The sequence below is a fragment of the Oncorhynchus tshawytscha genome, linkage group LG04 (assembly GCF_018296145.1).
Source record: "Oncorhynchus tshawytscha isolate Ot180627B linkage group LG04, Otsh_v2.0, whole genome shotgun sequence".
In the NCBI taxonomy this organism is placed as follows: Eukaryota; Metazoa; Chordata; class Actinopteri; order Salmoniformes; family Salmonidae; genus Oncorhynchus; species Oncorhynchus tshawytscha.
This window is the reverse complement of record NC_056432.1, coordinates 61276717-61302071: the sequence shown is the minus strand read 5'-3', so window position 1 is coordinate 61302071 and position 25355 is coordinate 61276717. Positions and strand designations below refer to the sequence as shown.

The 25355-nt window shown below is 42.7% G+C and overlaps 1 protein-coding gene across 2 annotated transcripts; it reads left to right on the top strand.

Moving 5' to 3' along the window:
- Positions 1-884: 884 nt before the first annotated feature.
- Positions 885-18195, top strand: LOC112235737 (ubiquitin-conjugating enzyme E2 Q2-like). Of its 2 annotated transcripts, none has more exons than XM_024404255.2 (13): positions 885-1511; positions 2610-2714; positions 9154-9276; positions 10151-10207; positions 10399-10539; positions 11341-11425; positions 11535-11595; positions 11791-11881; positions 11971-12029; positions 12281-12329; positions 12433-12528; positions 13480-13546; positions 14765-18195. In XM_024404255.2, the coding sequence occupies exons 1-13, from the start codon at positions 1353-1355 to the stop codon at positions 14794-14796; spliced, it is 1125 nt and encodes a 374-aa protein (XP_024260023.1). In that variant the 5' UTR covers positions 885-1352; the 3' UTR covers positions 14797-18195. The 2 variants fall into 2 exon arrangements, with proteins under 2 accessions (XP_024260023.1, XP_024260022.1); XM_024404254.2 differs by having other exon boundaries at positions 886-1511; positions 10399-10554.
- The last annotated feature ends 7160 nt before the right edge of the window (positions 18196-25355 follow it).

Genomic DNA, 25355 nt, shown 5'->3' with positions numbered 1-25355 from the left:
TGGCTGCTGCCAAAATACTGACTCAAATCTCTAGCCACTTTAACCATTACAAATTGGATGTAATAAATATATCACTAGTCACTTTAAATAATGGCACTTTATATCATGTTCACATACCCTACATTACTCATCTGATATGTATATACTGTACTCTATACCATCTTGCCTATGCCGTTCGGCCATCGCTCATCCATATATTTATGTAAATATTCTTCTTAATTAATTTACACTTGCATGTATAAGATAGTTGTGAAATTGTTAGATTACTTGTTAGATATTACTGCACGGTCGGAACTAGAAGCACAAGCATTTCGTTACACTCGCATTAACATCTGCTAACCATGTGTATGCTACCAATAAAATTTGATTTGATTTGACATCATAAAGCTAGTTGAGAAGCTACTCTTTGAGTTCAGTTTATCCTTTGCTAAAGGCTAGAGGAATAAACATTTAACTAAAAAGAGTAGTACTTCTGGTGCAAGCGCATAGCTACAATAACGTAGGACAATCAGCTGTATGTAGGACAAACAGTGTTTTCTCAACAAGTCAGTCTTCAAAAACAAATGTGGTCTAAAGGTGAATTAAAGACCCCCTAAAAAGTCAAACAGCTCTCTCATCAGCAAGCCAATCCAATTAGTTTTCCATGGGTTTGCCTTGTCATCAATTACATTATAAATATATTTTATTGGCCTAAACTTCCACCTGGATAAGGACTACCTTTGGCCAGCTACACGTTTAAAATTCTAGTGACAATATGCTCCAGGTACGGACTATTTACTGTCACCACACAGAAAGACTGCTGTGACAAAATATTTCAAAGTTGTCTAGGTGATTTATTTATTTCTATATGTTGGTGTTCTAACCTCCGCCCCTCAACTGAGCACGCACTGGATGTTGGGATTCTGCAGGCTCGGGAAAACGCCATCTTTAAACCCCAGACGAAATCACAGTTGAGCGCCGGGGATCAACGACACACTGTGCTTGCGTTGGGTTACAATTTTGCGGGCATCATCATGATCAGTTTGTTGACCAGCGAAACAAATAAGCAACTAATTGAAAGAACTGTAAATACTCAACCAGGCCACGTTGTATGGTCTTAAAATTGTACTATCAGAAGGCTAACATCAACAACAATACTAGCTAGACTGAAAGACAACGGACGAGTAATCAATGCGTTGTTATTGCTTGTTTCCATTGGTGGCTTGTTAGCTAGCTTGCTAACCTGTCTTGAAGTCGGTTTGACATTCACATTACGTTGTTTTAAAAGGCTTGATTTGGGACTCGACTGTGTGGCTGCAGTTTTAGTCCCGACTTCACTCCTCCCCAGCGGCCCAGCCGGAGATGCGTGGAAGATGTCGGTTTCGGGGCTGAAGGCCGAACTGAAGTTTCTAGAGTCCATTTTTGATCCAAACCACGAACGATTCAGAATTATTGACTGGAAGCCGGATGAGCTAAACTGTCAGTTTAATGTGACTGGAGAAAAACTGTTGATTATACATTGCAACATTACGGTAAGTAGGGAAACGAGGCGACATGGCTGGCTTAGTACGTTAGCTAGCTAACGCGGTAACTAGTTACAGTAGGTTAGCTCAGAACACGCAGTGTTTTAGCCTGGCGGCGCGGGACAGGCGGACGAACAGGTGGTTAAAGAAACACTCAGCAAATTCTGGCCGGTCGAACGTTAGCCAGCTATCATTTGGCTATGCAATGTTTTTGTTTGTGACTTTTGTTTATACTTCTAACGTTAGTAGGAGTCCCAATATTTGCATGTTAGCAAGCTAGCTAACGGTAGCTGACTTGTTTCTAATATAGTAACTTAGTATGAGTAAATATTTGCATATTACTATTGTAGGTTACGTACTTAACGTTAGATAGCTAAAATAATGAGAGACAGGCAAGTCTGTTGATTTTAGCCAAAGAGTTATCCTGAAACTGGCATGACATTATGCTAGGGCCTAGGCTAGGCACGCTTTCTGCGTCACTGATGAACATTGTTAACGTTAGCTATCTACACTTCCGCATTTTCTAACGTTAGTTGATTGTCTAACAAGTTCGCTAGCTAACGTAGTGGTTGTTGTAATAGCATGCTTCATGATCAACGCAATAACGTTTAGCCCGTCAGTTCTCACTGATAACACTAAGTTAGCTATACTCATGACGTCAGTAAATAATCGCTAGCTAGCATGATTCAAAAGCATCAGTTGTCAAACAGCTTCTGGCCTTGTCAAAAGACCGTGGTCTGCCAGCTCTGCTTTTAGCTAGCTGTATGCTGTTGGTTTGTATTTTTTTTGCTACATTCGTTTGACCAGCATACTGATTGAATTCAGTGCTCTTAACGTTACTTGGCTAGTTAACATTCTATAAGGAATGTAAAATGGCCACCATCACATTAATTTAGCTTCCGGTAATGTTAAGTAGTAATCAGTCATTTCTTTTGTCTCTCTAAAATTACTTGAGATTTCCTAGATTTATGATTCAGACACATACCAATGTCACACTCCTGTTTAATTTCAATGTTATTGTTCCAAAGAATTATCACATTTCTCAACATTATAATGCAGATTTATTTTTGTTTTGTTTCTCTCCTCATTGACACCCATGTGTCACAGGAATCGTACCCCTCCACACCTCCAATCTGGTTTGTGGACTCTGATGACCCGAGCCTGACACAAGTGTTGGAGCGCCTGGAAGATGTCAGAAAGGGCAGCACCCTGGTAATATCTCAGCCCTGCAACAAGTATAACTAACAGTTGATGGTGGAGTGTATTCTTCTGAACATTTAGCATCTTATTTCATGTTTAGTAACGTCTATCTATTCTGTGCTATTTCATCACAAGCACTTGGTTGAGCCTAGACTTATAGCAGAGCCAGCAGATCCGACCCTGTTGCTTACAGATGCACTAGGGTAAGACAGCATTCCTGTGTAGATTAAGACTCTGCAGAGCCGTCGCGGGATATGGTTTGGAAAACATATTTCAATTCAGGGATGAGAAATGCGTTGTACTCTGAATTCTCCCATTATCCCAAAAGCTTCACAGAGAAGATTGAACGACTGTCCTTTTCGTCCTCATGCAAAAACAGCAGTTTACCTAAACTAGCCGTCCCTTTTAATGGGCAAGGCTGTAGCTCAGCAGGAGCATTCTCTGTGCATGATGTCACAACGCCGGCCTGCTGAGCCAAGCCATCAAACGAAGGCAGATTATTGTGGTGCTAAATCATTATTTGACTACTATTTCAATCCCAGCCTTTGATATAGTATGTGAATGCTTTGGAAGGAGACTTCCCAGTGTTCAGATGATGAAACCTGATTATGACAATATATTTGAAGTATTTGTTTACAATTTTGTCGTTTAGCATATGCTCGTATCCAAACTAAAATAACCGTATTATAATACATGAATAGTAATCAAATAAACTTCAACTAAGTGTTATACGGAGCAGGAGAAACATGTTGTTTTTCGGCCTATCACATCTCTTCTAATGACTAATTAACCATACCTGTATTGGTGTTGTTGGGTAAAGCAGTTCTGATAGGAAAGTTGAGTGACAGCTGGGTAATTTTATACTGCTGTTCCAACCTGTCTTGGAGGTTAAAGGGAGATGAATGTCAGACCAATTCAGGGAGGTACTTTGCTGTAGGACAGGTTCTCTGTCTGTTTCGTCTTGTCTTAGTTTCAGCTGTTAGGCAGCTGAGGTTTTGAAGTCACCCTCATGCCACTCAAACATCATAGGACAGCCCTCTGTCATGTTTGGAATGAGTGTCTAGAGTGCCTCTCTGTGGAACCGGAGGGATGGGTTTTCTTGACCATGATTGTTTGTTGGTGATGTGGACCCCAAGGAACTTGACTCTCGACCCGAGTCACTACAGCCCCGTCGTTGTTAATGGGGGCCTGTTCGGCTTTCCTTTTCCTGTAGTCCACAATCAGCTTCTTTGTCTTGCTCACATTGAGGGAAAGGTTGTTGTCCTGGCACCACACTGCCAGGTCTCTGACCTCCACCCTATAGGCTGTTTCATTGTTGTTGGTGATCAGGCATACCACTGTTGTCGTCAGCAAACTTAATGATGGTGTTGGAGTTGTGTTTGGCCACGCAGGCATGGGTGAACAGGGAGTACAGGAGGGGACTGAGCACACACACCTGAGGGGCCCCAGTGTTGAGGATCAGTGTAGTAGACGTGTTGTTGCCTACCCTTACCACCTGGGGGTGGCCCGTCAGGAAGTCCAGGATCCAGTTGCAGAGGGAGGTGTTCAGTCCCAGGGTCCTTAGCTTAGTGTTGAGCTTTGTGTTGAATGCTGAGCTGTAGTCAATGAACAGCATTCTCACATAGATTTTCCTTTTGTTCAGGTGTGAAAGGGCAGTATGGAGTGCTATTGAGATTGTGTCATCTATGGGTCTGTTGGGGTAGTATGCGAATTGGAGTTTAACCTATGGTATCTGGGAGAATGCTGTTGAAGTGAGCCATGACCAGCCTGACAAAGCATTTCATGGCTATCGACGTGAGTGCTAAGGGGCAGTAATCATTTAGGCAGGTTACCTTCTTAAGCACAGGGACTATGGTGGTCTGCTTGAAACATGTAGGTATTACAGACTCTCTCAGGGAGAGTTTGAAAATGTAATTGAAGACATGTGCCAGTTGGTCTGCACATGCTTTGAGTACACGTCCTCGTAATCTGTCTGGCCCTGCGGCTTTGTGAATGTTGACCTGTTTGAAGGTCTTGCTCACATCGGCTACTGAGAGTTATCTCACAGTCATCCAGAACAGCTGGTGCTCTCATGCAAGCTTCAGTGTTGCTTGACTCAAAGCTAGCATTAAAGGCATTTAGCTCGTCTGGTAGACTCGCATCACTGGGCAGCTCGCGGCTGGGTTGTATTTGTAGTCCGTAATAGTTTTCAAGTCCTGTCACATCCTACGAGTGTCAGAGCCGGTGTAGCAGGATTCATTCTTAATCCTGTATTAACGCTTTGCTTGTTTGATGGTTCGTCTGAGGGCATAGCAGGATTTCTTACAAGTGTCCGGATTAGTGTCCCGCTTCTTGAAAGCAGCAGCTCTCGCCTTTAGCTAAATGCGGATGTTTCCTGTTATCCATGGCTTCTGGTTGGGATATGTACGTACGGTCACTGTTGGGACGATATCGTCGATGCACTTATTGATAAAGCCAATGACTGAGGTGGTATACTCCTCAATGCCTTTTTATGAAACCTAGAAGGTATTCCAGTCTCTGCTAGCAAAATAAGATGACTTTTGAGATCACCATTTTTGTGCCAAGCATTCTCCAGGGTTTCCCCTATATTTATTTTGCAGTGGAGACTTACTTGGCAATTAAGCCCTTTTTCTACTTACCCAGAGTCTGATGAATTCATGGATACCATTTTTTTTTGTATCTCTGCATGCAGTTTGAAGGAAGCTGACCTGTGTTAGTGCAAATGCTAGTTAGCAGTGGTTTGCGACACTACCTTCAATTTCCTTCAAACTGCACATGAGTTCATCTGACCCTGGGTAAGTAGAATAAGTGCAAGATTTGGCAATTAAGCCCTATCCCTTTAAAGACCTGCTCTGATGACTAGCCTAAGTATTTTTTTATACCTCTCACTTCGGGCTGGATGTGTCAAAGTGCAGTTCATACATGCATCATTTATGACAAGAATTACTGTCTTTCGCTCAATTAGCCTACATTTTGTGTCACGGTGGTGGAGGTAGTATCTTTGGGCCAGTCTTTAAAATCAAATCAAATTTTATTAGCCACATGCGCCGAATACAACAGGTGTCGACCTTACAGTGAGATGCTTACTTACGAGCCCCTAACCAACAATGGAGTTTTTAAAAAAACAGATAAGAATAAGAAATAAAAGTAACAAGTAATTGAAGAGCAGCAGTAAAATAACAATAGCGGGACTATGTACAGGGGGGAACCGGTACAATGTGCGAGGGCACCGTTTAGTTGATGTAATATGTACATGTAGGTAGAGTTTTTAAAGTGACTATGCATAGATAATAACAGCGAGTAAGAGGGGTGCAATGCAAATAGTCTGGGTAGCCATTTGATTACGTGTTCAGGAGTCTCATGGCTTATGGGTAGAAGCTTCTTGGAACAAGACTTGGCGCTCCAGTACCGCTTGCTGTGCAGTAGCAGAGAGAACAGTTGTCATACCAGGCAGTGATGCAACCAGTCAGGATGCTCTCGATGTTGCAGCTGTAGAACCTTTTGAGGTTCTGATGACCCATGCCAAATATTTTCAGTCTCCTGGGGGGGGAATAGGTTTTGTCGTGCCCTCTTCTTGCGAGCACGGGGTAGCCTAATCTTAGTTTTTAAAATTACGATAGGCTATCCTTAATCGATGACCCTTTTCAGACATAATGGAATGTGGTCCCTTGAAAGAGCTACAGCTTGTTTGTCTGTCTATTAGGGTAGGCTACAATTACGGATTTTTAAATGCCGACACAAAACCTTTTCTGGAGATATGAATGGGCATTTTACTTATCTGTAAAGGAATAAGGCTTCTGAAGTTGGATTAACATCCATTACTAGGCAACCAGAACTATCAATTAAACAATCTTGAGCTGCTGCCTGCGTGGTGACCAATCTCTCCTAAAAAAGTACTTTAAAGTTTGTTAAATACCGTGACTTACCTAGACCTTTAGTAGAAATTAAACGCATCTATCAACCATACTATAAAAAAAACATGTAAAAAACACAGCAGCACATCAATCAGCGATGTTTGTTGTTAGGGAAAAAATGCAGAACATTTTATGCCGGAGCAGAATTTCACTGTCACATTTTGCAAATTTTCTGTGAAGTTACCAATTGTCAACCATTGCTATGTTACCGTAGCTGTGTTCTAAGTCTGTAAAGGGTTGCGGTAGATAACTTCATTGCCTGGCCCTAGGAGTCATGCATATGTAATAGGGCTGTTATTATGCATTGTAAATTGTGGAATTTTATGACTTTCTGGTAACCAATAAGAAATAAATAATTGCAGGTTTTAAACGTTAAGGAAAATTGTCCATTTGTCACACACCTAGTGCACTTATATGCACGTGTGACACGGTACGCACCTTTCAGGAACCATTTGTTGCTCGTGAGCTCTACTCTGTGTATTCAAAAGTCCTGGAGAGCCTCTTTAAGATCAGCATTACAAGGTATATTTATTGCAAATAGGGTGAGCAGTGGCGCAAGTGAGAGCCATGAGCACATAGCCACTGCCTGCTCCTCTCCCTACAATGCAGTGGCGCGATCCCTTCTATATCAAATGGTGTCAACATTTTCATTCATTTTGGAGTAGAATGTATTTTTGAAAAGTCATCACAAGGGACCACTTTTATTGATTTTATTTAACCTTTTTAAGTAGGCAAGTCAGTTCAGAACTAATTCTTATTTTACAATGATGCATAAACCCTCCCCTAACCCGGACGACGCGGGGCCATTTGTGCACCTCACTATGAGACTACCGATCACGGCCGGTTGTGATACAGCCCGGGATCGAACCTGGGTCTGTAGTGACGTCTCTAGCACTGAGATGCAGTGCCTTAGACCGCTGCGCCCTTCGAAGCCCTTCTCACAGTCGTTCTACCCGAAAAATATCTCTGGGAGGCATGCCCCCAGACTCTACCAGCAAAGAGCAAGCCCCCCCCCCTTTTCCACTGCTGAAAGAAATCCTAGGGGAAACACTGAGTTCTCTGTAGGCTAGATCGGCTTATGTAGCTACATTCTTCGACTTAGCCTACTTAATCACACTGCATGCTCTGTTTGTAGCCTACTTTTATCAAAGATATATGTGGTGTTTAGATTTTCTCTGTTGCACCATGCATTATACAACATTTTCACTATGTATGGACCAGGCCTACATCCAGTAGAATACATTTCTTCTATAGCAATACTGAGAAGCTTGCAGAGGTACACATTTCTGCACTAAGTTACTGTTGCTAAGGTGTCTGACATTCCCTGACACAATCTTACCTTTCACGTGGTCTCTGAAGGTGTGCCGTGGTGAAGGTACAATGCAGTGAATAAGTATTTGGCCCCTTTCTGATTTTCTGTTTTTGCATATTTTCTTACACTGAAGGTTATCAGATCTTCAATCAAAACCTAATATAAGATCACGGGAAGTTGTGTTCAAATAATAACCATTTTATAATTATTTAATACATTTATTCCACATCCAATGCCCTGTGTGGAGAAATTATTTTTCCTCTTACAGAGTACCTGGTTGTTCCTCCTGCAATGACTGCAACCAACAACTACAGGAAGCATTTGATCAGTCTCTCGCATCAAACTTTGCCCCACGCTTTTATGTAGAACTGCTTTAACTCAGCGACCTTTGTGGGTTTAAGTCTGCACTTTGACTAGGCCATTCCAAAATGTAAAATTGGGTTGCTTTTCAGCCATTCTGATGTAGATTTCCAGTTTTCTGGTGAAAACCAAACACTGCATTCCACAATAAGAACCTCATAACAATGATCAAGTGTGGTGGTAGTGTGTTGGTTTGGGGATACTTTGCTCCCTCAGGACCTGGATGACTTGCAATCATTGAATTTTGGTCTGTATCGTCTGAGCATAAGCTGAAGTGCAGCTGGTTTATACAGCAAAACGCAATCAAGTCTACATCAGAATGGACGAAAAAACAAACCTATTTGAAGCTTTGAAATGGCCTAGTCAAAGTCCAGATCTGAACCCGATTGAGATGTTATGGCAGGACCTGAAACAAGCAGTTCATGCTCAAACCCACATGTTGCTGAGTTGAATCAGTTTTAGATGGAGTGGGTGAAAATTCCTCCACAGCAACGTGAGAGACTGATCAACAATGACTACAGGAAGTGTTTGGTTGCAGTCATTGCAGCTAAAGGTGGCACAACCAGTTATTGAGTGTAAGGGGGAAGTTACTTTTTAACACTGGCATTGGGTGTTGCATAACTTTGTTTCTTATATAAATTCAGTAAGTATCTCATTTGTTTTATTTGTTCACTCAGGTTCCCTTTATCTAATATTCGGTTTTGGTTGAAGATCTGATTCGCATTCGTTGTAAAAAATCAGAAAGGGGACAAATCCTTTTTCACGGCAATGTATCTCTGACATGTCTGTGCTGTGTTATCTAGTGCTGCTGCCTGTGCTCCCCAACTCAAACTGTGCCTGCTGGTACTGTCCCTCGGTCCCCCAGCTCCTGCAGCAGCTAAAGCGGCTCATCTGTGACCTCTGTCGGCTGTACAACCTGCCCCAGCACCCAGATGTAGAGATGCTGGACCAGCCCCTCCCTGCCGGCCCTGTAGGACAAGACCGAAAGGTAAGGACGCCTTATGTCCACTCAAAATGTTTTCTGGTTTTCAAGTACTGCTAGGCCTGTATATTTTTCCGTTGGATGGCATTGAAGTAAAAAATAACCAAAGAGGCTTTTTCATGAAAACCATCTCCTTTCACATACCTGAAGTGAGTCATGTGCCTAATCCCTTTGTTTAATTTTATTGTCGGAAGCTACCAAGGAGATTGAAGACACTTAGCTAATGAAAGGGTTTAAAAACCTGCATGAAGAACCTAATACAGTCCTGAAACCGTCCATCAGCACAGACGTTAATGATTAGTACAGAGTCCCGGGGATGGAATCAATAGACTCTTCCTGTGGGAGGGGACAGTGTGTGGTGCTAGCATAATTTGCCTCGTAACCAATGAACAGACAACCGAAGGCTACGGTTGTGGCAGGTAGCTTAGTGGTTAGAGCGTTGGACTAGTAACCCGAAGGTTGCAAGATCGAATCCCCGAGCTGACAAGGTAAAAAAAAAACTGTTCTGCCCCTGAACAATGCAGTTAACCCTCTGTTCTTAGCCGTAATTGAAAATAAGAATTTGTTCTTAACTGACTTGCCTAGTTAAATAAAGGTAAAATAAATGTAAAAAATAGTCTACTTGTCATTAGAATGACTGAAGCAAAGGTTGAATGTTAAATAGTAGCTACCTGTACAGTAGAGGAATGTTGTTTCTGACTACGCAGAAACTCGCTTACTGGTTTTGCACATTTCGGAACATTCCTACCAATATCTCTACCGGTTTTTTGTTAGACTATAGGCCTACATCTAACTTGCTAAAGCAATTGGCGTCACTGAGTATGCCATGTTAGGAATGAGATTGAACTGTCTGAACTCTTTCTCTCTGTTGCGTCTCTAGCATGGGGTCACAGACGAGGTCACGTCCGAAGAGGAGGAAGAAGAGGAAATGGGAGAGGTCCTTATCCCTTTTCAAATAAATGTCATTACATATCGCGCTGCACATTACCATGCTGATTTGAGCTGAGCCATGCTGGATGTCAAGCTCGACTAGATAGTCAATACCAATCACACACATTTTAAGTGTTAACTTGAAGTTAAACATGTCTTCTAATGCTCTTATCTTGTCATTGTGTGTTGTGCCAGCAGGACATTGAAGACCTGGACCACTATGAGATGAAAGAGGAGGAGCCAGTGGATGGGAAGAAGTCTGAGGATGACGGCATCGAGAAGGAGAACCTGGCCATCCTGGAGAAGATCCGCAAGAACCAGAGGCAGGACCACTTGAACGTAAGTGCTCATTCGGTAAGGTGACATTTTATACGCTTTTGGGGGATGCATGGGGAAAATATCTGTCGTTAGACCAGTTTACTGGACCCAGCACTGTTTCACTGGGATGTCTAGAGTGACCCTTTATGATATAGCCAATGTGCATGCATCTAACCAGTTTTTCAGGTGGTTCTGAATGGAATGTATTTTCCATTTTGTTTTCCGTCAGTGTTTTACTCTCAGAGAATTTCTTACCAATGCAGTACACCAATATTATGCTGTTTAGGACTGTATTTGTAAACTAGGATATGATCGACATGGATTGCGTAGACCAAATGACAGTAATTAGTCATTCTGATAGTAATCATGTTATCTAACATTTACCCATGGCTCTCTTAATTGTTGATTTAGAATACAGCTGTTTCCCCTAAGGTCTGTGAGCAGCTCTGAGAGACTTATAAATTAGATACTCTTCTCTCATCCTCCACCGTCCCTACTGCTCAGCTCTTCAAATCTATCATTATCGCAGATGAGAGCCTTGCTATGGAACCTGTGAAATTCTCCCCATATACTGGAGCAAACTGTATACTGCCAGTTAGTTCTGAAGCATTTTGTCTCCATGCTGATCAATAACTCTTCATTTCTAGGAGTTTGTAGACTTTTTATCTAAATGCAGAGAGCTATTAGCATATTTGAGCTGGGCCTGTAAACATTTGATTTAATCGTTGCCGTCAGTGTATGTGCATTATTATCCCCAATCGTTGAATGTGCTGTATGTTTGGGTATCGGTGTATTACCCTGTGTGTGTTGTGTGTGTGGCAGGGTGCTGTGTCTGGTTCAGTGCAGGCCTCAGACCGCCTCATGAAGGAGCTCCGGGAGATATACCGGTCCCAGAGTTACAAGATGGGTACGTTCTTCACTGCGGCAGTGCTAGAAAGCTCTTCAGATATGTTGCAATAAAGAAAATGACAGTTTGATTCCGAATGTCACTTACCAGACTCTGCATTCTCTTCCAGGTATCTATTCAGTGGAGCTGGTCAATGACAGCCTGTATGAATGGCACGTCAAGCTGAGAACGTAAGTAACTAAAGAGGGCGGTTATACTGTGGTTAAGACTGGAGGAAGTTAACAGGAAAGCTGGATCTCAGGATGAGGCTGGATAATGCCTTATCGCATTCACTGCTCTTTCGGCTAGGCCTATTTACCATAGGGAGTACTGTATAATTCTAGCATGTCGCAGATGTATAATGATGCGTTCTATTTGCTCAACAGCGTAGATCCAGACAGTCCCCTACACAGTGACCTGCAGGTTTTAAAGGAAAAGGAGGGAATGGATTACATTCTGCTAAACTTCTCATATAAAGTAAGTACCAATGCTGATACTAGGAAGAAAACCCAGTTTGGTAGTGTTGGCTGTTCTCATTTTAATGCTATTTTGTTTTCTACCTGCAGGATAATTTCCCCTTTGATCCACCATTTGTACGGGTGGCTTCTCCTGTGCTGTCTGGAGGGTGAGTTCAGTTCACTGCGTATGAGGGGAATGGTTTTGATTTTTCTGCGGTGTTTCCACTGTGACTGAGTTGCTCCCCTCACTTAACCATGACGGAAGGGCGGTCTCTTCTGGTCTAGACATTGTCAGCAGCCAGTGAAAATCTGAATGTCAGAAGTGGCAGTTTAGCTAAAAGGAGATTTATTTTGGTGTTTTGATCACCTTTTTATATCTACATATTCTAATATTTTTCTTTCACCTGCTGTCTTTAAGTTATGTTCTTGGAGGGGGTGCCCTGTGCATGGAGCTTCTCACAAAACAGGTATGTTTTTATGCCACAATGTCAGTTCAAAACCTGTCCACTGTTATTTTACAGTGGAGGTAAATGCTAGTGCATTGATGATGGTATTGCCACTTGATTTCAGGGCTGGAGCAGTGCCTATTCCATAGAGTCTGTAATCATGCAGATCAACGCCACTTTAGTCAAGGGAAAAGCCAGAGTGCAGTTTGGAGCCAATAAGGTAAGCATTGTTTAAGGGGGCAGAGAGCTTTGAAATTTGTTAACATGATGCATACTACAGGGTGTATTGACATGGTTTTCTGACATGGATAAAGGGGTGAGCTGTGTGTGGCCAGCTAGTCCATGCTGCTCTATGGAAATGAGGTATCTGTAAGCCCCCAGCACTTAATTTAAACAGGACGTTGTTACTTAGCGCCGCTGGGACAGTGCGGCGCTGCTCATCTCTTAATGCTGACACTTCACATCAGTCCACTTCATGCTGTCATTTCTCTCCCTCTTCTCTCAGCACAGTCACACTAATCTGGCTCTGGGATCCCAGTAGAATTCGGAGCAGACCAAATGACAGGGATATTTATAGACAAGCTGCAGTTTCAAGGAATCTTGGGCCCTGCTGTATGAGTATCTGTTCTTTAAAAGTTAGGATCTAACCTTGTACACCATAGACCTGATACTCAGCTATGTTGATTTCAAATCTTGTCGAATGAAAGTGTTTATCATATCTGTCCTGAGGTTACTAAAATTGGGTAGGTATGGTTAATAAAATGCCAGAAATGTACCTATTCATCAAAAACATAAGAATACCAATCTTTCTGTTACTGGGTTGATAGAACTCTGACTTTTTTTATAAGAGCCAGTTCCACTCTGAAGCTGAATTTTATTACACCCACACTGGAGAAAATAGACCCAGCTCCCGGCTCCTCAGATCCCCACACGGTTCAACACGCTATTTATTATGGTGCGATTAATGGTCACCCGCGGTGCGAGCAAACGTAGCATGATAACAGATCGAGCAGCAAAATTCTCTGGGGGAAGCTGATGGAAAGGCATCCACCGTGCAGTCAGACTTCATCAAACTAATTCACTTGTACGTGATGGTGCTTAGTCCTGAGCCTTTACACTGCTTGGGGCATTCATAACCACAAGTTTGATATAGGTACTGTTTTTGTTTCAGAACCAATACAATCTTGCCAGAGCACAGCAGTCATACAAATCCCTGGTCCAGATCCATGAAAAGAACGGTGAGTGTTACCATGTCCAGTTACACATCTTGTATCCTATTTGACCTTGAGATTACATCCCTCCATACAGCAGTCAGTGGTTGAGAAAATACAGTATATATACAAAGTATGTGGACACCCCTTTTAAATGAGTAGATTTGGCTATTTCAACCACACCTGTTGTTGACAGGTGTATAAAATCAAGCACGCAGCCATGCAAGCTCCATAGACTAACCTTGTCAGTAGAATGGCCTTACTGAAGAGCTCTGTGGCTTTCAACGTGGCACTGTTGCTCTGTGGCTTTCAACACGTCAGTTTGTCAAATGTCTTACCTGCTAGAGCTGCCCCAGTCAACTGTAAGTGCTGTTTTTGTGAAGTGGAAACGTCTAGGCGCAACATCGGCTCAGTTGTCACGCCACACAAGCTCACAGAATGGGACTGCCGAGTGCTGAAGTCCGTAGTGTGTTAACATTGTCTATCCTCGGTTGCAACACTCACTACAGAGTTCCAAACTGCCTCTGGAAGCAACGTCAGTACCATAACTGTTTGTCGGGAGCTTCATGAAAAGGGTTTCCATGACCGAGCAGCTGCACACAAGCCTAAGATCCCTATGTGCATCGCCAAGCGTCGGCTGGAGTGGCGAAAAGCTTGCCGCTATTGGACTCTGGAGTGATGAATCACACTTCCAACTGGCAGTCCGACGGACGAATCTGGTTTTGGCGGATGCCAGGAGAACGCTACCCGCCCGAATGCATAGTGTCAACTGTAAAGTTTAGGGAAGGAGGTATAATTGTCTGTCTGTGTTGTTCATGGTTCGGCCCGTTAGTTCCAGTGAAGGGAAATCTTAATGCTACAGCATACAATGACATGCTAGATGATTCTGCCTGACCTCACTAATGCTCTTGTGGCTGAATGGAAGCAAGTCCCAGAAGCTTTTCCAACATCTAGTGCAACACCTTCCCAGAAGAGTGGAGGCTGTTATAGTATCAAAGGGGGAACCAACTCCATATTAATGCCCATGATTTTGGAATGCAATGTTCGACGAGCAGGTGTCCACATACTTTTGGTCATGTAGTGTATTGCAAGCTCCAATAGGGTTTCATATCGCAGCTACAGTGATTTGTTCTTAGGTCAAGATAAAATGCATCCAACTCTTTGATCAATTCTACTGTCTAGGATGAACTGATTGTGTTTTGTCCAGTATAACTGAGTGTACTGTCTCTTGTCTGATCCTTGTAGGCTGGTACACTCCCCCTAAGGAGGATGGTTAAGAGGACCGTTGCCATGCCTCCACTGGGACCACATGTCTTAGGAGCACCCCCCCTCCCTTACTTTTCTTTTCCCTCTCTAACTGGAGTTGTTTTCATTGGGCGTTTGATCCCTATTCTGTTACCATGAGAACCAACCAACCAATGGTTAAAACCCCTCGCTGACCAACCACCTTATTCACTTTGCAATAGGGGATCCACCCTCTCGCTATTTATCTTTCTCTCACTTGTGCAATCGCTCCCTCTGTGTTCTTCCTCTGTTACAATCTCACCCCTAATCCCCTGAGCATTGAATTAGCTCCATATCTTGTGCTACTCCCTTAAATCCTACTCTGGGCAAGCAAAGAAGAGCTTACTTACTGCCTGTGATTTCGGGTCAAGGTTGAGGCATGGCTTTTGCTAGTGACTGAAGCTCTCCGTCAGTCGCGTGACGGGCTGAGATTCTCCGGCCACAGACTGGAACAGAGAATGACAGGTGACATTCCCCTTGTGACAGTGGAGGCTGGGATGGACAATGACACGCTGGTAGTGGGAATGAGCACCACCTCACTCCCCATGGATGGCCTCTGTCATATCTGTGCTTGTGTATCTATCTGTATATTGCCAAGATTCCTCCTTCTGGAATAACATGTCCTCCTAAAGCTAGCTTCCTGAAACAACGCCTGGTCTACAAAAGCCAAAGACCCTGAATGGAGAGAGGAGAGCTAAAAAAACTCCTGACCAATGTGGGACTGAGACGGCTTTAATTGAGGATATCCTGTTGAGCACAAGAGGTGGCCTCCACCCAGCCCAATCTCTCAGGCTGCTTTTGGAAATATGACCAGGCTTAGCAAAGGCAGGTTGGATTTAATCACTGTAATGTAGTTGAACTTAACTCCATGTAAAACTTGTAAAGTTGTATTTCTGAGAATTGATTTAATTGTTTTTAACGTAAATTTGTGTGGGTTTTGTGGTTTGAGCGGGCGGAGACTGGGGGCATCAATTTCTCAAGGTGTATTTCAGATGTAGGATAACAAAGCATTTGCTTCATGGATACTCTTGCAGAAGTTAAAAGGAACACCTTTAAACCATGTTTTTATGTTAGCATAATGACTACTATTGTTTTTTGTTTTCCTGTATAAATTGAAATACTTTTGTTTGTGGTTTCATATGTTCAAAAGTGACACACCATTCCTTTTACTCAATGACACAGTGGTGGTTTTTGGGCTTTCCAAATATGCTGGCTAATTTCCCCAGTGACCCAAACTTGATGAACCTTTCAGTAAGGCTCTGCACACAATCGTTAAGAGGCTGTATGTACACACAATAATTTGAAAACGGCTCAGTGCAGTCCCCTGCCTAATTTGAATCCATGGTCTAACTAGCTTGTTCACACTCCCAGATCGCCCATCCATGGTCTAACTAGCTTGTTCACACTCCCAGATCGCCCATCCATGGTCTAACTAGCTTGTTCACACTTCCAGATCGCCCATCCATGGTCTAACTAGCTTGTTCACACTCCCAGATCGCCCATCCATGGTCTAACTAGCTTGTTCACACTCCCAGATCGCCCATCCATGCCTCGGCTGCAGTGGACTTCACTTCATACCACATGCTCAATAATCAAATATTTGTTGATTAAAAAATATATTTTCAGGTCTGACTGTAAGGTGTGTGTGTATAGTAATGCCTTCAACAAAAGACAGGCCCACTCATTTCCATCCTTTGCCTCCCCTCTCTGGTACCTTATTTTCTATCCGATTATTCACTTATGATCTTGGTTGTCAGTGATGGAAGGAACTTTTTCAGGGGAACCCCTAACTCATGACCATCCTCAGCACTGTCAAACCTGGAGCATGCCAAGTCTTAGCTATTTGAGTAATATGCAGAATATTGTGTGACACATTTGATTTAATGTTATTACACACATTAATGGTTGCTTTTTTTGTGTGGGTATTATCCACGTTGTTAGTACGTTGTCGCAAAAACCAGCATAGGAACCAGCTTGTTCCTAGTAAATATTCTGCTTTTCACCCATGTGAAATATACTAATAATGTGTAATTAAGCTCCATCTACCTTGTATTTGTTGTAATGTCAGCCACCCCACCTGTACAACACCATGCATCACGTTATGTCAAAAATGGTGGCACTGAAGACTCATTTAGAGGTTTATTACTATTCACCCAATATGGTGACTGACTTTATTCCCAAATATGTCTACTACACATGGATAACCGTTGATCGTTGTCATAGCCGTTAGGTATTGGTATCAAGTGTGCCACAGCTTTCCCACATGGCTGACCTCATCGTGAACATGCCCCGGCTAGAAAATCCCTCCCTGTGTTTTCTGGAGAAGCAAACTCAGGAATACATAGCTACTGCACACTTGACTTAGCAAGATGCAAGTTTAAATTTTTTTTTTAAACTATTGTTTACTTCCAAATTTAATTTCCCCTCCTATAATTACAGTAACCATTGGCTTGCGCGCTCTCCATTTGGCTTGTCTATCTTTTTAAAGTAGTCACTGGTAAGACTGGTAACAGGGTGTAGTGGAGTGATGAGGTGGGAGGGACATGCTTGCTTTTGATATAGGCCCCACATATCTCATTCAATCCCTCAGATCAGTTTTGTGATGCAGAAAGGTGAACCAACGCTTTACCTCACCCATTTAAGCTCATTGTCTTGGGTCGTTGTTTCTAATCTAGGACATCATCGTGATCCTGTACCTCCTGGTTTTGCATGTAGATATCTCAGAAATTACTTTCACTCTAGGGACTAGGGTGTGTGTGGGGACTGGACAGTTTTGATTTGTCAGGTTGGATCATTTTATATTAGCTTGCAGAGGTCGGTAGATGCTGTCTCTGTAAACCCCATCTCTGGGAACAGATTATTTTTTATAGATTCATGTAGGACAGACTCTCACCAGATTAGTTCTAAAGGATACCAATTGCAAAAATGCTGTCTCCAACAGTTATGGGCGTCCCACCCGTGTGTTAGAAGTATGAGATATAAAACTAATGGACTACTATACTATTCTGTCCACCCCAGAGCAGTACTCCAACTCTTACTGTTTAAATCCCTGTGCCATCAGAGCAGACGTCAAATGGGCTTTTAACTCCGTGGAAGGCCCCATCTCTGTTCTAATGTCAGGTGTGCAGTGAATTACAGCTCTCTTATACAGATCCAGACCAGTTGTCTGACTAACAGCCCAGTGCGTTGGGAGATTTTGGTTTGAGACCTGAAACTAATTATTGGTTCCTTTTTTTTTTCTGGCTTCATTTTTGTGAGTGAGCGGGTTATGGAGTTATGCACTGTTAGCATGCTTTGGTTTTATTTTGTTTTTCATTGCAAGGGTAATTTTGACCATGTACAGTAATTTGTAAACTTGCATCAAGTTTATGAATAAAGGATTTTATTAAATACTCCTGTGTACTATTTGAGATGTGATACAGAGCTGTATAAAACTTATATAGGACCCTCTGCTTAAAACTGAAACCAGGAATGGTGATACATTTGGCTGTTCTCTAGCTCTAACCAGAAGGACAGAGGGGAATGGTGATACATTTGGCTGTTCTCTAGCTCTAACCAGAAGGACCGAGGGGAATGGTGATACATTTGGCTGTTCTCTAGCTCTAACCAGAAGGACAGAGGGGAATGGTGATACATTTGGCTGTTCTCTAGCTCTAACCAGAAGGACCATTTGGCTGTTCTCGAGGGGAATGGTGATACATTTGGCTGTTCTCTAGCTCTAACCAGAAGGACATAGGGGAATGGTGATACATTTGCTGTTCTCTAGCTCTAACCAGAAGGACATAGGGGAATGGTGATACATTTGGCTGTTCTCTAGCTCTAACCAGAAGGACCGAGGGGAATGGTGATACATTTGGCTGTTCTCTAGCTCTAACCAGAAGGACAGAGGGGAATGGCTACCTAAGTCCTAAAAGCAATGCTTTGCTCTTCCATTAGCAAATGTAAATCACACAATCTGGAACACTGAGTTGGGTTTGGATGGCTCGTATGGCGATACCACTTCAGTAGATGGTGGTTTGATGACTTCAAAACATATCAGGGATATTTGGTGCAGAAAATCCATACAAATAGTTTCACTGTTAAATTGGTCTTCTCTGGGTGCAGCAGATTACCACTAGAGGGTGCTGGAACATTGTTACAGAAATTCATTGATACAGCGCATTCTGAAATTATTCAGACCCCCTTTTTCCACATCTTGTTTCATTACAGCCTTATTCTAAAATGGACTAAATAGTCCACCCTCTCCCATCTACACACAATACCCCATTTCAAAGCAAAAATACGTTTTCTGAAATTTTTGAAAAACCCCATTTACATAAGTATTCTGACCCTTTACTCAGTACTTTGTTGAAGCAGCTTCGCCAGCGACTACAGCATCAATTCTTGGGTATGATGCTACAAGCTTGGCACACCTGTATTTGGGGAGTTTCTCCCATTTCTTCTCTGCAAATCCTCTCAAGCCCTGCTAGGTTGGCTGGGGAGCGTCGCTGTACAGCTATTTTCAGGTCTCCAGAGATGTTCGATCGGGTTCAAGTCCGGCCTCTGGCTGCGCCACTCAAGGACATTCAGAGACTTGTCCCAAGCCCCTCCTGTGTTGTCGTGGCTGTGTGCTTAGGGTTGTTGTGCTGTTAGACTGGGGAGAAGGTTCCCCTTCCGAGGTCTTGAGCACTCTGGATGGAGCAAGTTTTCACCAAGGATCTCCCTGTACTTTGCTCCATTCATCTTTCCCTCGATCCTAACTAGTCTCCCAGTCCCTGCCGCTGAAGAACATCCCCACAGCATGATGCTGCCACCACCATACTTCACCGTAGGAATGGTGCCAGGTTTCTTCCAGACATGGCACTTGGCATTCAGGCCAAAGAGTTCAATCTTAGTTTTATCAGACCAAAGAATCTTGTTTCTCATGGTCTGAGAGGCCTTTAGGTGCCTTTTGGCAAACTCCAAGTGGGCAGTCGTGCCTTTTATGATAGTGACCAGAAAGAAGCCTCTCAGTAGAAGGCCTAATTGGTGGAGTGCTGCAGTGATGGTTGTCCTTCTGGAAGGTTCTCCCATCTCCAGAAGAGCTCTGGAGCTCTGTCAGAGTGACTATCGGGTTCTTGGTCACCTCACTGGCCAATAACTTTTACATGTTCTTTCTCAAGGCCCTTCTCCCTCAAATGCTTAAGTTTGGCCGGGTGGCCAGCTCTAGGTAGAGTCTTGGTGGTTACAAACTTCTTCCATTTTAAGAAGGATGGAGGCCACTGTGTTCTTGGGGGCCTTCAATGCTGCAGAAATGTTTTGGCACTGTATATCTCTATTTTATCCGTATGTTAAATTTGGAATATTTTCCCTCAGTAGCTGTTTTCATGATTTGATATTTTGACATGAATATCACATGTCAAGTCTGTTTGACTCATATTCCCTCAATACTTTGGAGTCACACAGTGGTGGAGTGAGTTGGCAGTTTGAGCAATTCCATAGATGAAGTCTGATGTACAAGCCAAATGAATCCCTATGGGTTATTACGGAGAACATTGCTGTAGTCGTGGTACAAACCCCTTTTTTTTCCTCAGTCAGTCAAATGACATCCTGTCCTCCTTCAAATCCCTCTATACTGGTCGCTCTTCTCATCCCTGCATGAACAGTTAGGGTTATAAACCACTCAAACCATGTACAGACATTGTGCATTTGGAAACAGAGGCACTGCTCACTTAAAAGTTCTACCCACATTGATGTGGGTAGATGTGCCAAAGACGATGAAACTACATTTTCCATTATAAAACATTGATAGCTTTAATCATATTTCTGGATAGTTTGTATGCAGGGCAAGCAGTTCTCTGACTGGAGGGAGGGTGGAAAGGAGAGGAAGACAGACGAGAAGTAGAGAGATCCACGGTTCCCCTAGCAAGGCTAATTGCCTATTATTGAAATTTTATTTTTATTTGAGTCATTTTTTGTTGATTTGGAGTCTTGGCTGACTGCCCTCTGGCTGCAGTGGAGAAAACCTCATTACCTGGCTCTGGCCATACTCTGTGGCTCCTCAGCCTGTCTCCCGGCTGCTTGCCCGGCTCCAGGTCTGACAGGCCAGTCTGGGGAGGGACAGCGAGGATGGCTTTGAGGGGGTGGAAGGAGTGCGTGTCACTGTGATTACCTCTACGGAGCCCATACTGAGACTGGGATAATGCTGGCTTTTCCTTCATCCCAAGGCCAGATCCTAGTACACACTGCAGTTTGCTTTGCAATCAGAATCCACTGTAGTTGATTTGATAGCCTGAAGCTGATCAGTTGTTGTCCATCCGAACTCGACATGCACCATCAGCCAAATACACAAGCATCACCTGGAGTCAGGGACTATATCAAAGCCATAGTGAGGATTTCATCTGATGTACTTTTACATGTTCTCTGATAACTCTCTACTCTACTCACTGTTCAGCATCCTAACCTTACAGATTGTGCTGTCAACATGTTCCTCCAAATTGAGTCTGGAGAGAGATGCCTTGACAGGTTATCTGACTTCAGAAGCTGCCTGTGTTGAGCATTAATCTTAACACATTCTCCTCCTAGTATCATGCCCATGCTAATCTTTTATTCATTTATTTTTATTTAACTAGGCAAGTCAGTTAAGAACAAATTCTTATTTACAATGACGGCCTCCTGCAGCGATGGGGCTGGGATTAAAAATAAAATACGAGTATAGGACAAAACACACGACGAGACACCACAACACTACATAAAGAGAGACATAAGACAACACAGCATGGTAGCAACACAATCAAGTGTAAAGTGTCTGGTTTGATGAACTATGAACCTGCTACAGTATATTGTGCACTAACATGCAATGGTCTTGTGATATGTAAGAAGGTCTCCCTGTTAGAGTAAATTGGAGACACAAGCAGACAAAGGTCAGTTGTAATATCTTCTTCCTCTGAGGTGAAGCAACAGGGTCAATGAGCAAGGAGCCAATCACAGTGGCTCTGAGTGACCTGCTGCTGCAGTGGAAGAGCTGGGAACCAATCAGACACAGGCAGGTGTCACGATCATCCCCACATATCATACAGCCCCAGTTAACTGGAAACATGTTCTAGTGCAAAAGCCTGAGGTATCTATAAAACAAATGTAACATTTCTTGACTAAACCATCCCTGTCACATAAATTGGGGATGGAGGAGAAAACAAGACAAGTGATGAGTTTAAGATGGCCAATGGCAATGAATGTAGAATTTAATTGTACCTTGAATTGAAGTAATCTGTCAGAGATTATTTGGTCATTTGTCTTTATTCTCTGAATACCAAAGTCCCTGCAAGGTGGACATCTGTAATCATTCACAGCCTAGGGATGTATACTGTATACTAGTGTGTTGTAATACTGCTAGTTGATTGACATGAAGATGATGCATTCCTTCAGAAGTATATCTATGTGCAGAATGCGTATTGTATTTCTAGGGACAAGCACTTGAACCGTCGCATTGGATGGCATAAACTCATGTTTAGTCTGGTACATTTATCCTGAGGGAACGGATCAGATTGTTTTAAATAAAATTAAAGTCAGGTCAGCCTGACCTAACCGGGGAATGGTCTCTGCTTCTTTGTCACCAGGAGCACTGTACTAGCGCCTGAATGTCTCAATGCACCGCTGATGACAGACCCCCTCAAGGGCTTGCAAATAAATCCCAGGAGAATATTGGACAGATGCCTGGGACACAACGCTGAATTTCAATTGAATTGTAAAGCATGTCCATTCTCAAACGGCATAGGCTGTTTATATTCGCTATAATGGTGATTATTTGGCCTGGAGAACACAGTGGGCTGCTTATTTTCAGTGATGAGAGGCAATGCTACACAATGTGTGAGATTTATATTCATATTACATGCTTTCCCACGACAAAGGAAGAGTGCTCATTTTATTTCATTATAACTATCCAAATCAGCATTTTAGGGGCATGTAATTGCAGGCAGCACCGCAGTGAGAATGACCTTCACAAGCGTTTTCCATGTTGCTTTTCATAAATTTACTTCAAATGTATTCACGGTCTGCCTTTCAGACTACCACAGTCACAATCAAGAGATAGGATGCATATATTACAGTAAAAGGCCAGCCTGGCAATCCAATTCTTTCCGGCTTGAAGTCTTTGGTAAATATTAATGGTGCATCCACCTGCATTTCACTCCGTCTTCTGGAAGTTTCAAAGTTATCATCACAGACCAGTTAACCTTTTCAGGGAATGTATCCAGCCAGAGACATATTGGTCCATTCTCTTTCCACTTCCCCTCCACAGAACAGAATGCAAAGTATCTTACTAATGATGAACTACAGTCGTGTGAAAGAATTTGGGCACCCCTGACAATTTCCATGATTTCCGTTTATAAATAATTGGGTGTTTGGATCAGCAATTTCATTTTGATCTATCAAATAACTGATGGACACAGTAATATTTCAGTAGTGAAATGAGGTTTATTGGATTAACAGAAAATGTGCAATATGCATCAAAACAAAATTAGACAGGTGCATAAATTTGAGCACCCCAATAGAAACATCACATCAATATTTAGTAGAGCCTCCTTTTGCTAAAATAACAGCCTCTAGATGCTTCCCATAGCCTCTAATGAGTGTCTGGATGAAGGTATTTTGGACCATTCCTCCTTACAAAACATCTCCAGTTCCGTTAGGTTTGATGGTTGCCGAGCATGGACAGCTCGCTTCAAATCATCCCACAGATTCTCAATGATATTCAGGTCTGGGGACTGGGATGGCCATACCAGAACATTGTACTTGTTCCTCTGCATAAATGCCCGGGTAGATTTTGAGTAGTGTTTTGAGTTGTTGTCTTGTTGAAATATCCAGCCCCGACGTAACTTCAACTTTGTGACTGATTCTTCAACATTATTCCCAAGAATCTGCTGATATTGAGTGGAATTCATGCGACCCTCAACTTTAACAAGATTCCCAGTACCGGCACTGGCCACACAGCCCCACAGCATGATGGAACCCCCACCAAATTTTACTGTGGGTAGCAAGTGTTTTTCTTGGAATGCTGTGTTCTTTTGCCGCCATGCATAACATCCCTTGTTATGACCAAATAATTCAATCTTTGTTTCATCAGTCCACAGCAACTTATTCCAAAATTAAGCTGGCTTGTCCAAATGTGCGTTTGCATACCTCAAGCGACTCTGTTTGTGGCGTGTGCAGAAAAGGCTTCTTCCGCATCACTCTCCCATACAGCTTCTCCTTGTGCAAAGTGCCCTGAATTGTTGAACGATGCACAGTGACACCATCTGCAGCAAGATGATGTTGTAGGTCTCTGGAGGTGGTCTGTGGGCTGTTTTTGACCGTTCTCACCAACCTTTGCCTCCGATATTTTACTTGGCCTGCCACTTCTGGCCTTAACAAGAACTGTGACTGTGGTCTTCCATTTCCTCACTATGTTCCTCACAGTGGACACTGACAGCTTAAATCTCTGCGATAGCTTTTTGTAGCCTTCCTCTAAACCATAATGTTGAAGAATCTTTGTTTTCAGGTCATTTCAGAGTTGTTTTGAGGCCCCCATGTTTCCACTCTTCAGAGGAGAGTCAAAGAGAACAACAACTTGCAACTGACCACCTTAAATACCTTTTCTCATAATTGGATGCACTTGTCTATGAAGTTCAAGGCTTAATGAGCTCACCAAACCAATTGTGTGTTCCAAATAATCAGTGCTAAATAGTTACAGGTATTCAAATCAACAGAATGACAAGGGTGCCCACATTTTTGCATAGCCTATTTTTCACATCTGATTTAATTTCATACAATTTAATATTGCTACACTAAAAATCTTTGTCTGGACAATACCCCAGTACTCAGCTTTTATTAGAAAATGAATGGCATGCTACTGTGATCATTTTCTGTGACGACAGAGTAAATTATTATGCAGCCTCAGAGGGGTGCCCAAACCTTTTCATACGACTGTACTTGCCTGTTTTAACTGTCTAGCAATGCAAATGTTTCACGTCAAGACCATGCAACATTTCCAGAAAGATCGGAAATGAACCAAAATAAACAAAAACTGTTAATTTACCCAGATGACCGCACCATCATCTTGGGTGATATGTGGTTTCTCTGAGGTGGTCTTGCATGTCAGAGCAGAGATAGAAGGCAGTTTGTCACAGTGATGATGTGCCTCCTTGCACAGGCTTACATGGACTCTAAAGTAAATGGATATCCATTATAGGGGGTTATGATTCATTCTAGATGCTTACTCAATATTGTGTGTATGTGTGTGTGTGTGTGTGTGTGTGTGTGTGGGGGGGCAGGCATTAGAGGAGAAAGTCCACCTCAGACAGAACAAGGTCATGGACAGTAAAATATATGAATTCATTACTGTAAGATGCTCTGGATAAGAGTGTCTGCTAAATGATTTAAAAAATGTATTATTATTATTATCCCTGAATGCTGTAAGTTTCTGGCTGCACCATTGTTTGTATGAGAGAGCAGAATTCAGCCAGTGGTGAGTGAAGGTTATGTACCTCTGCTATAATGCACCAGTGCCCTGCCTGGACTCAGGCTAGAATTACACTAGCACTTCCCAAACCTTTTATAG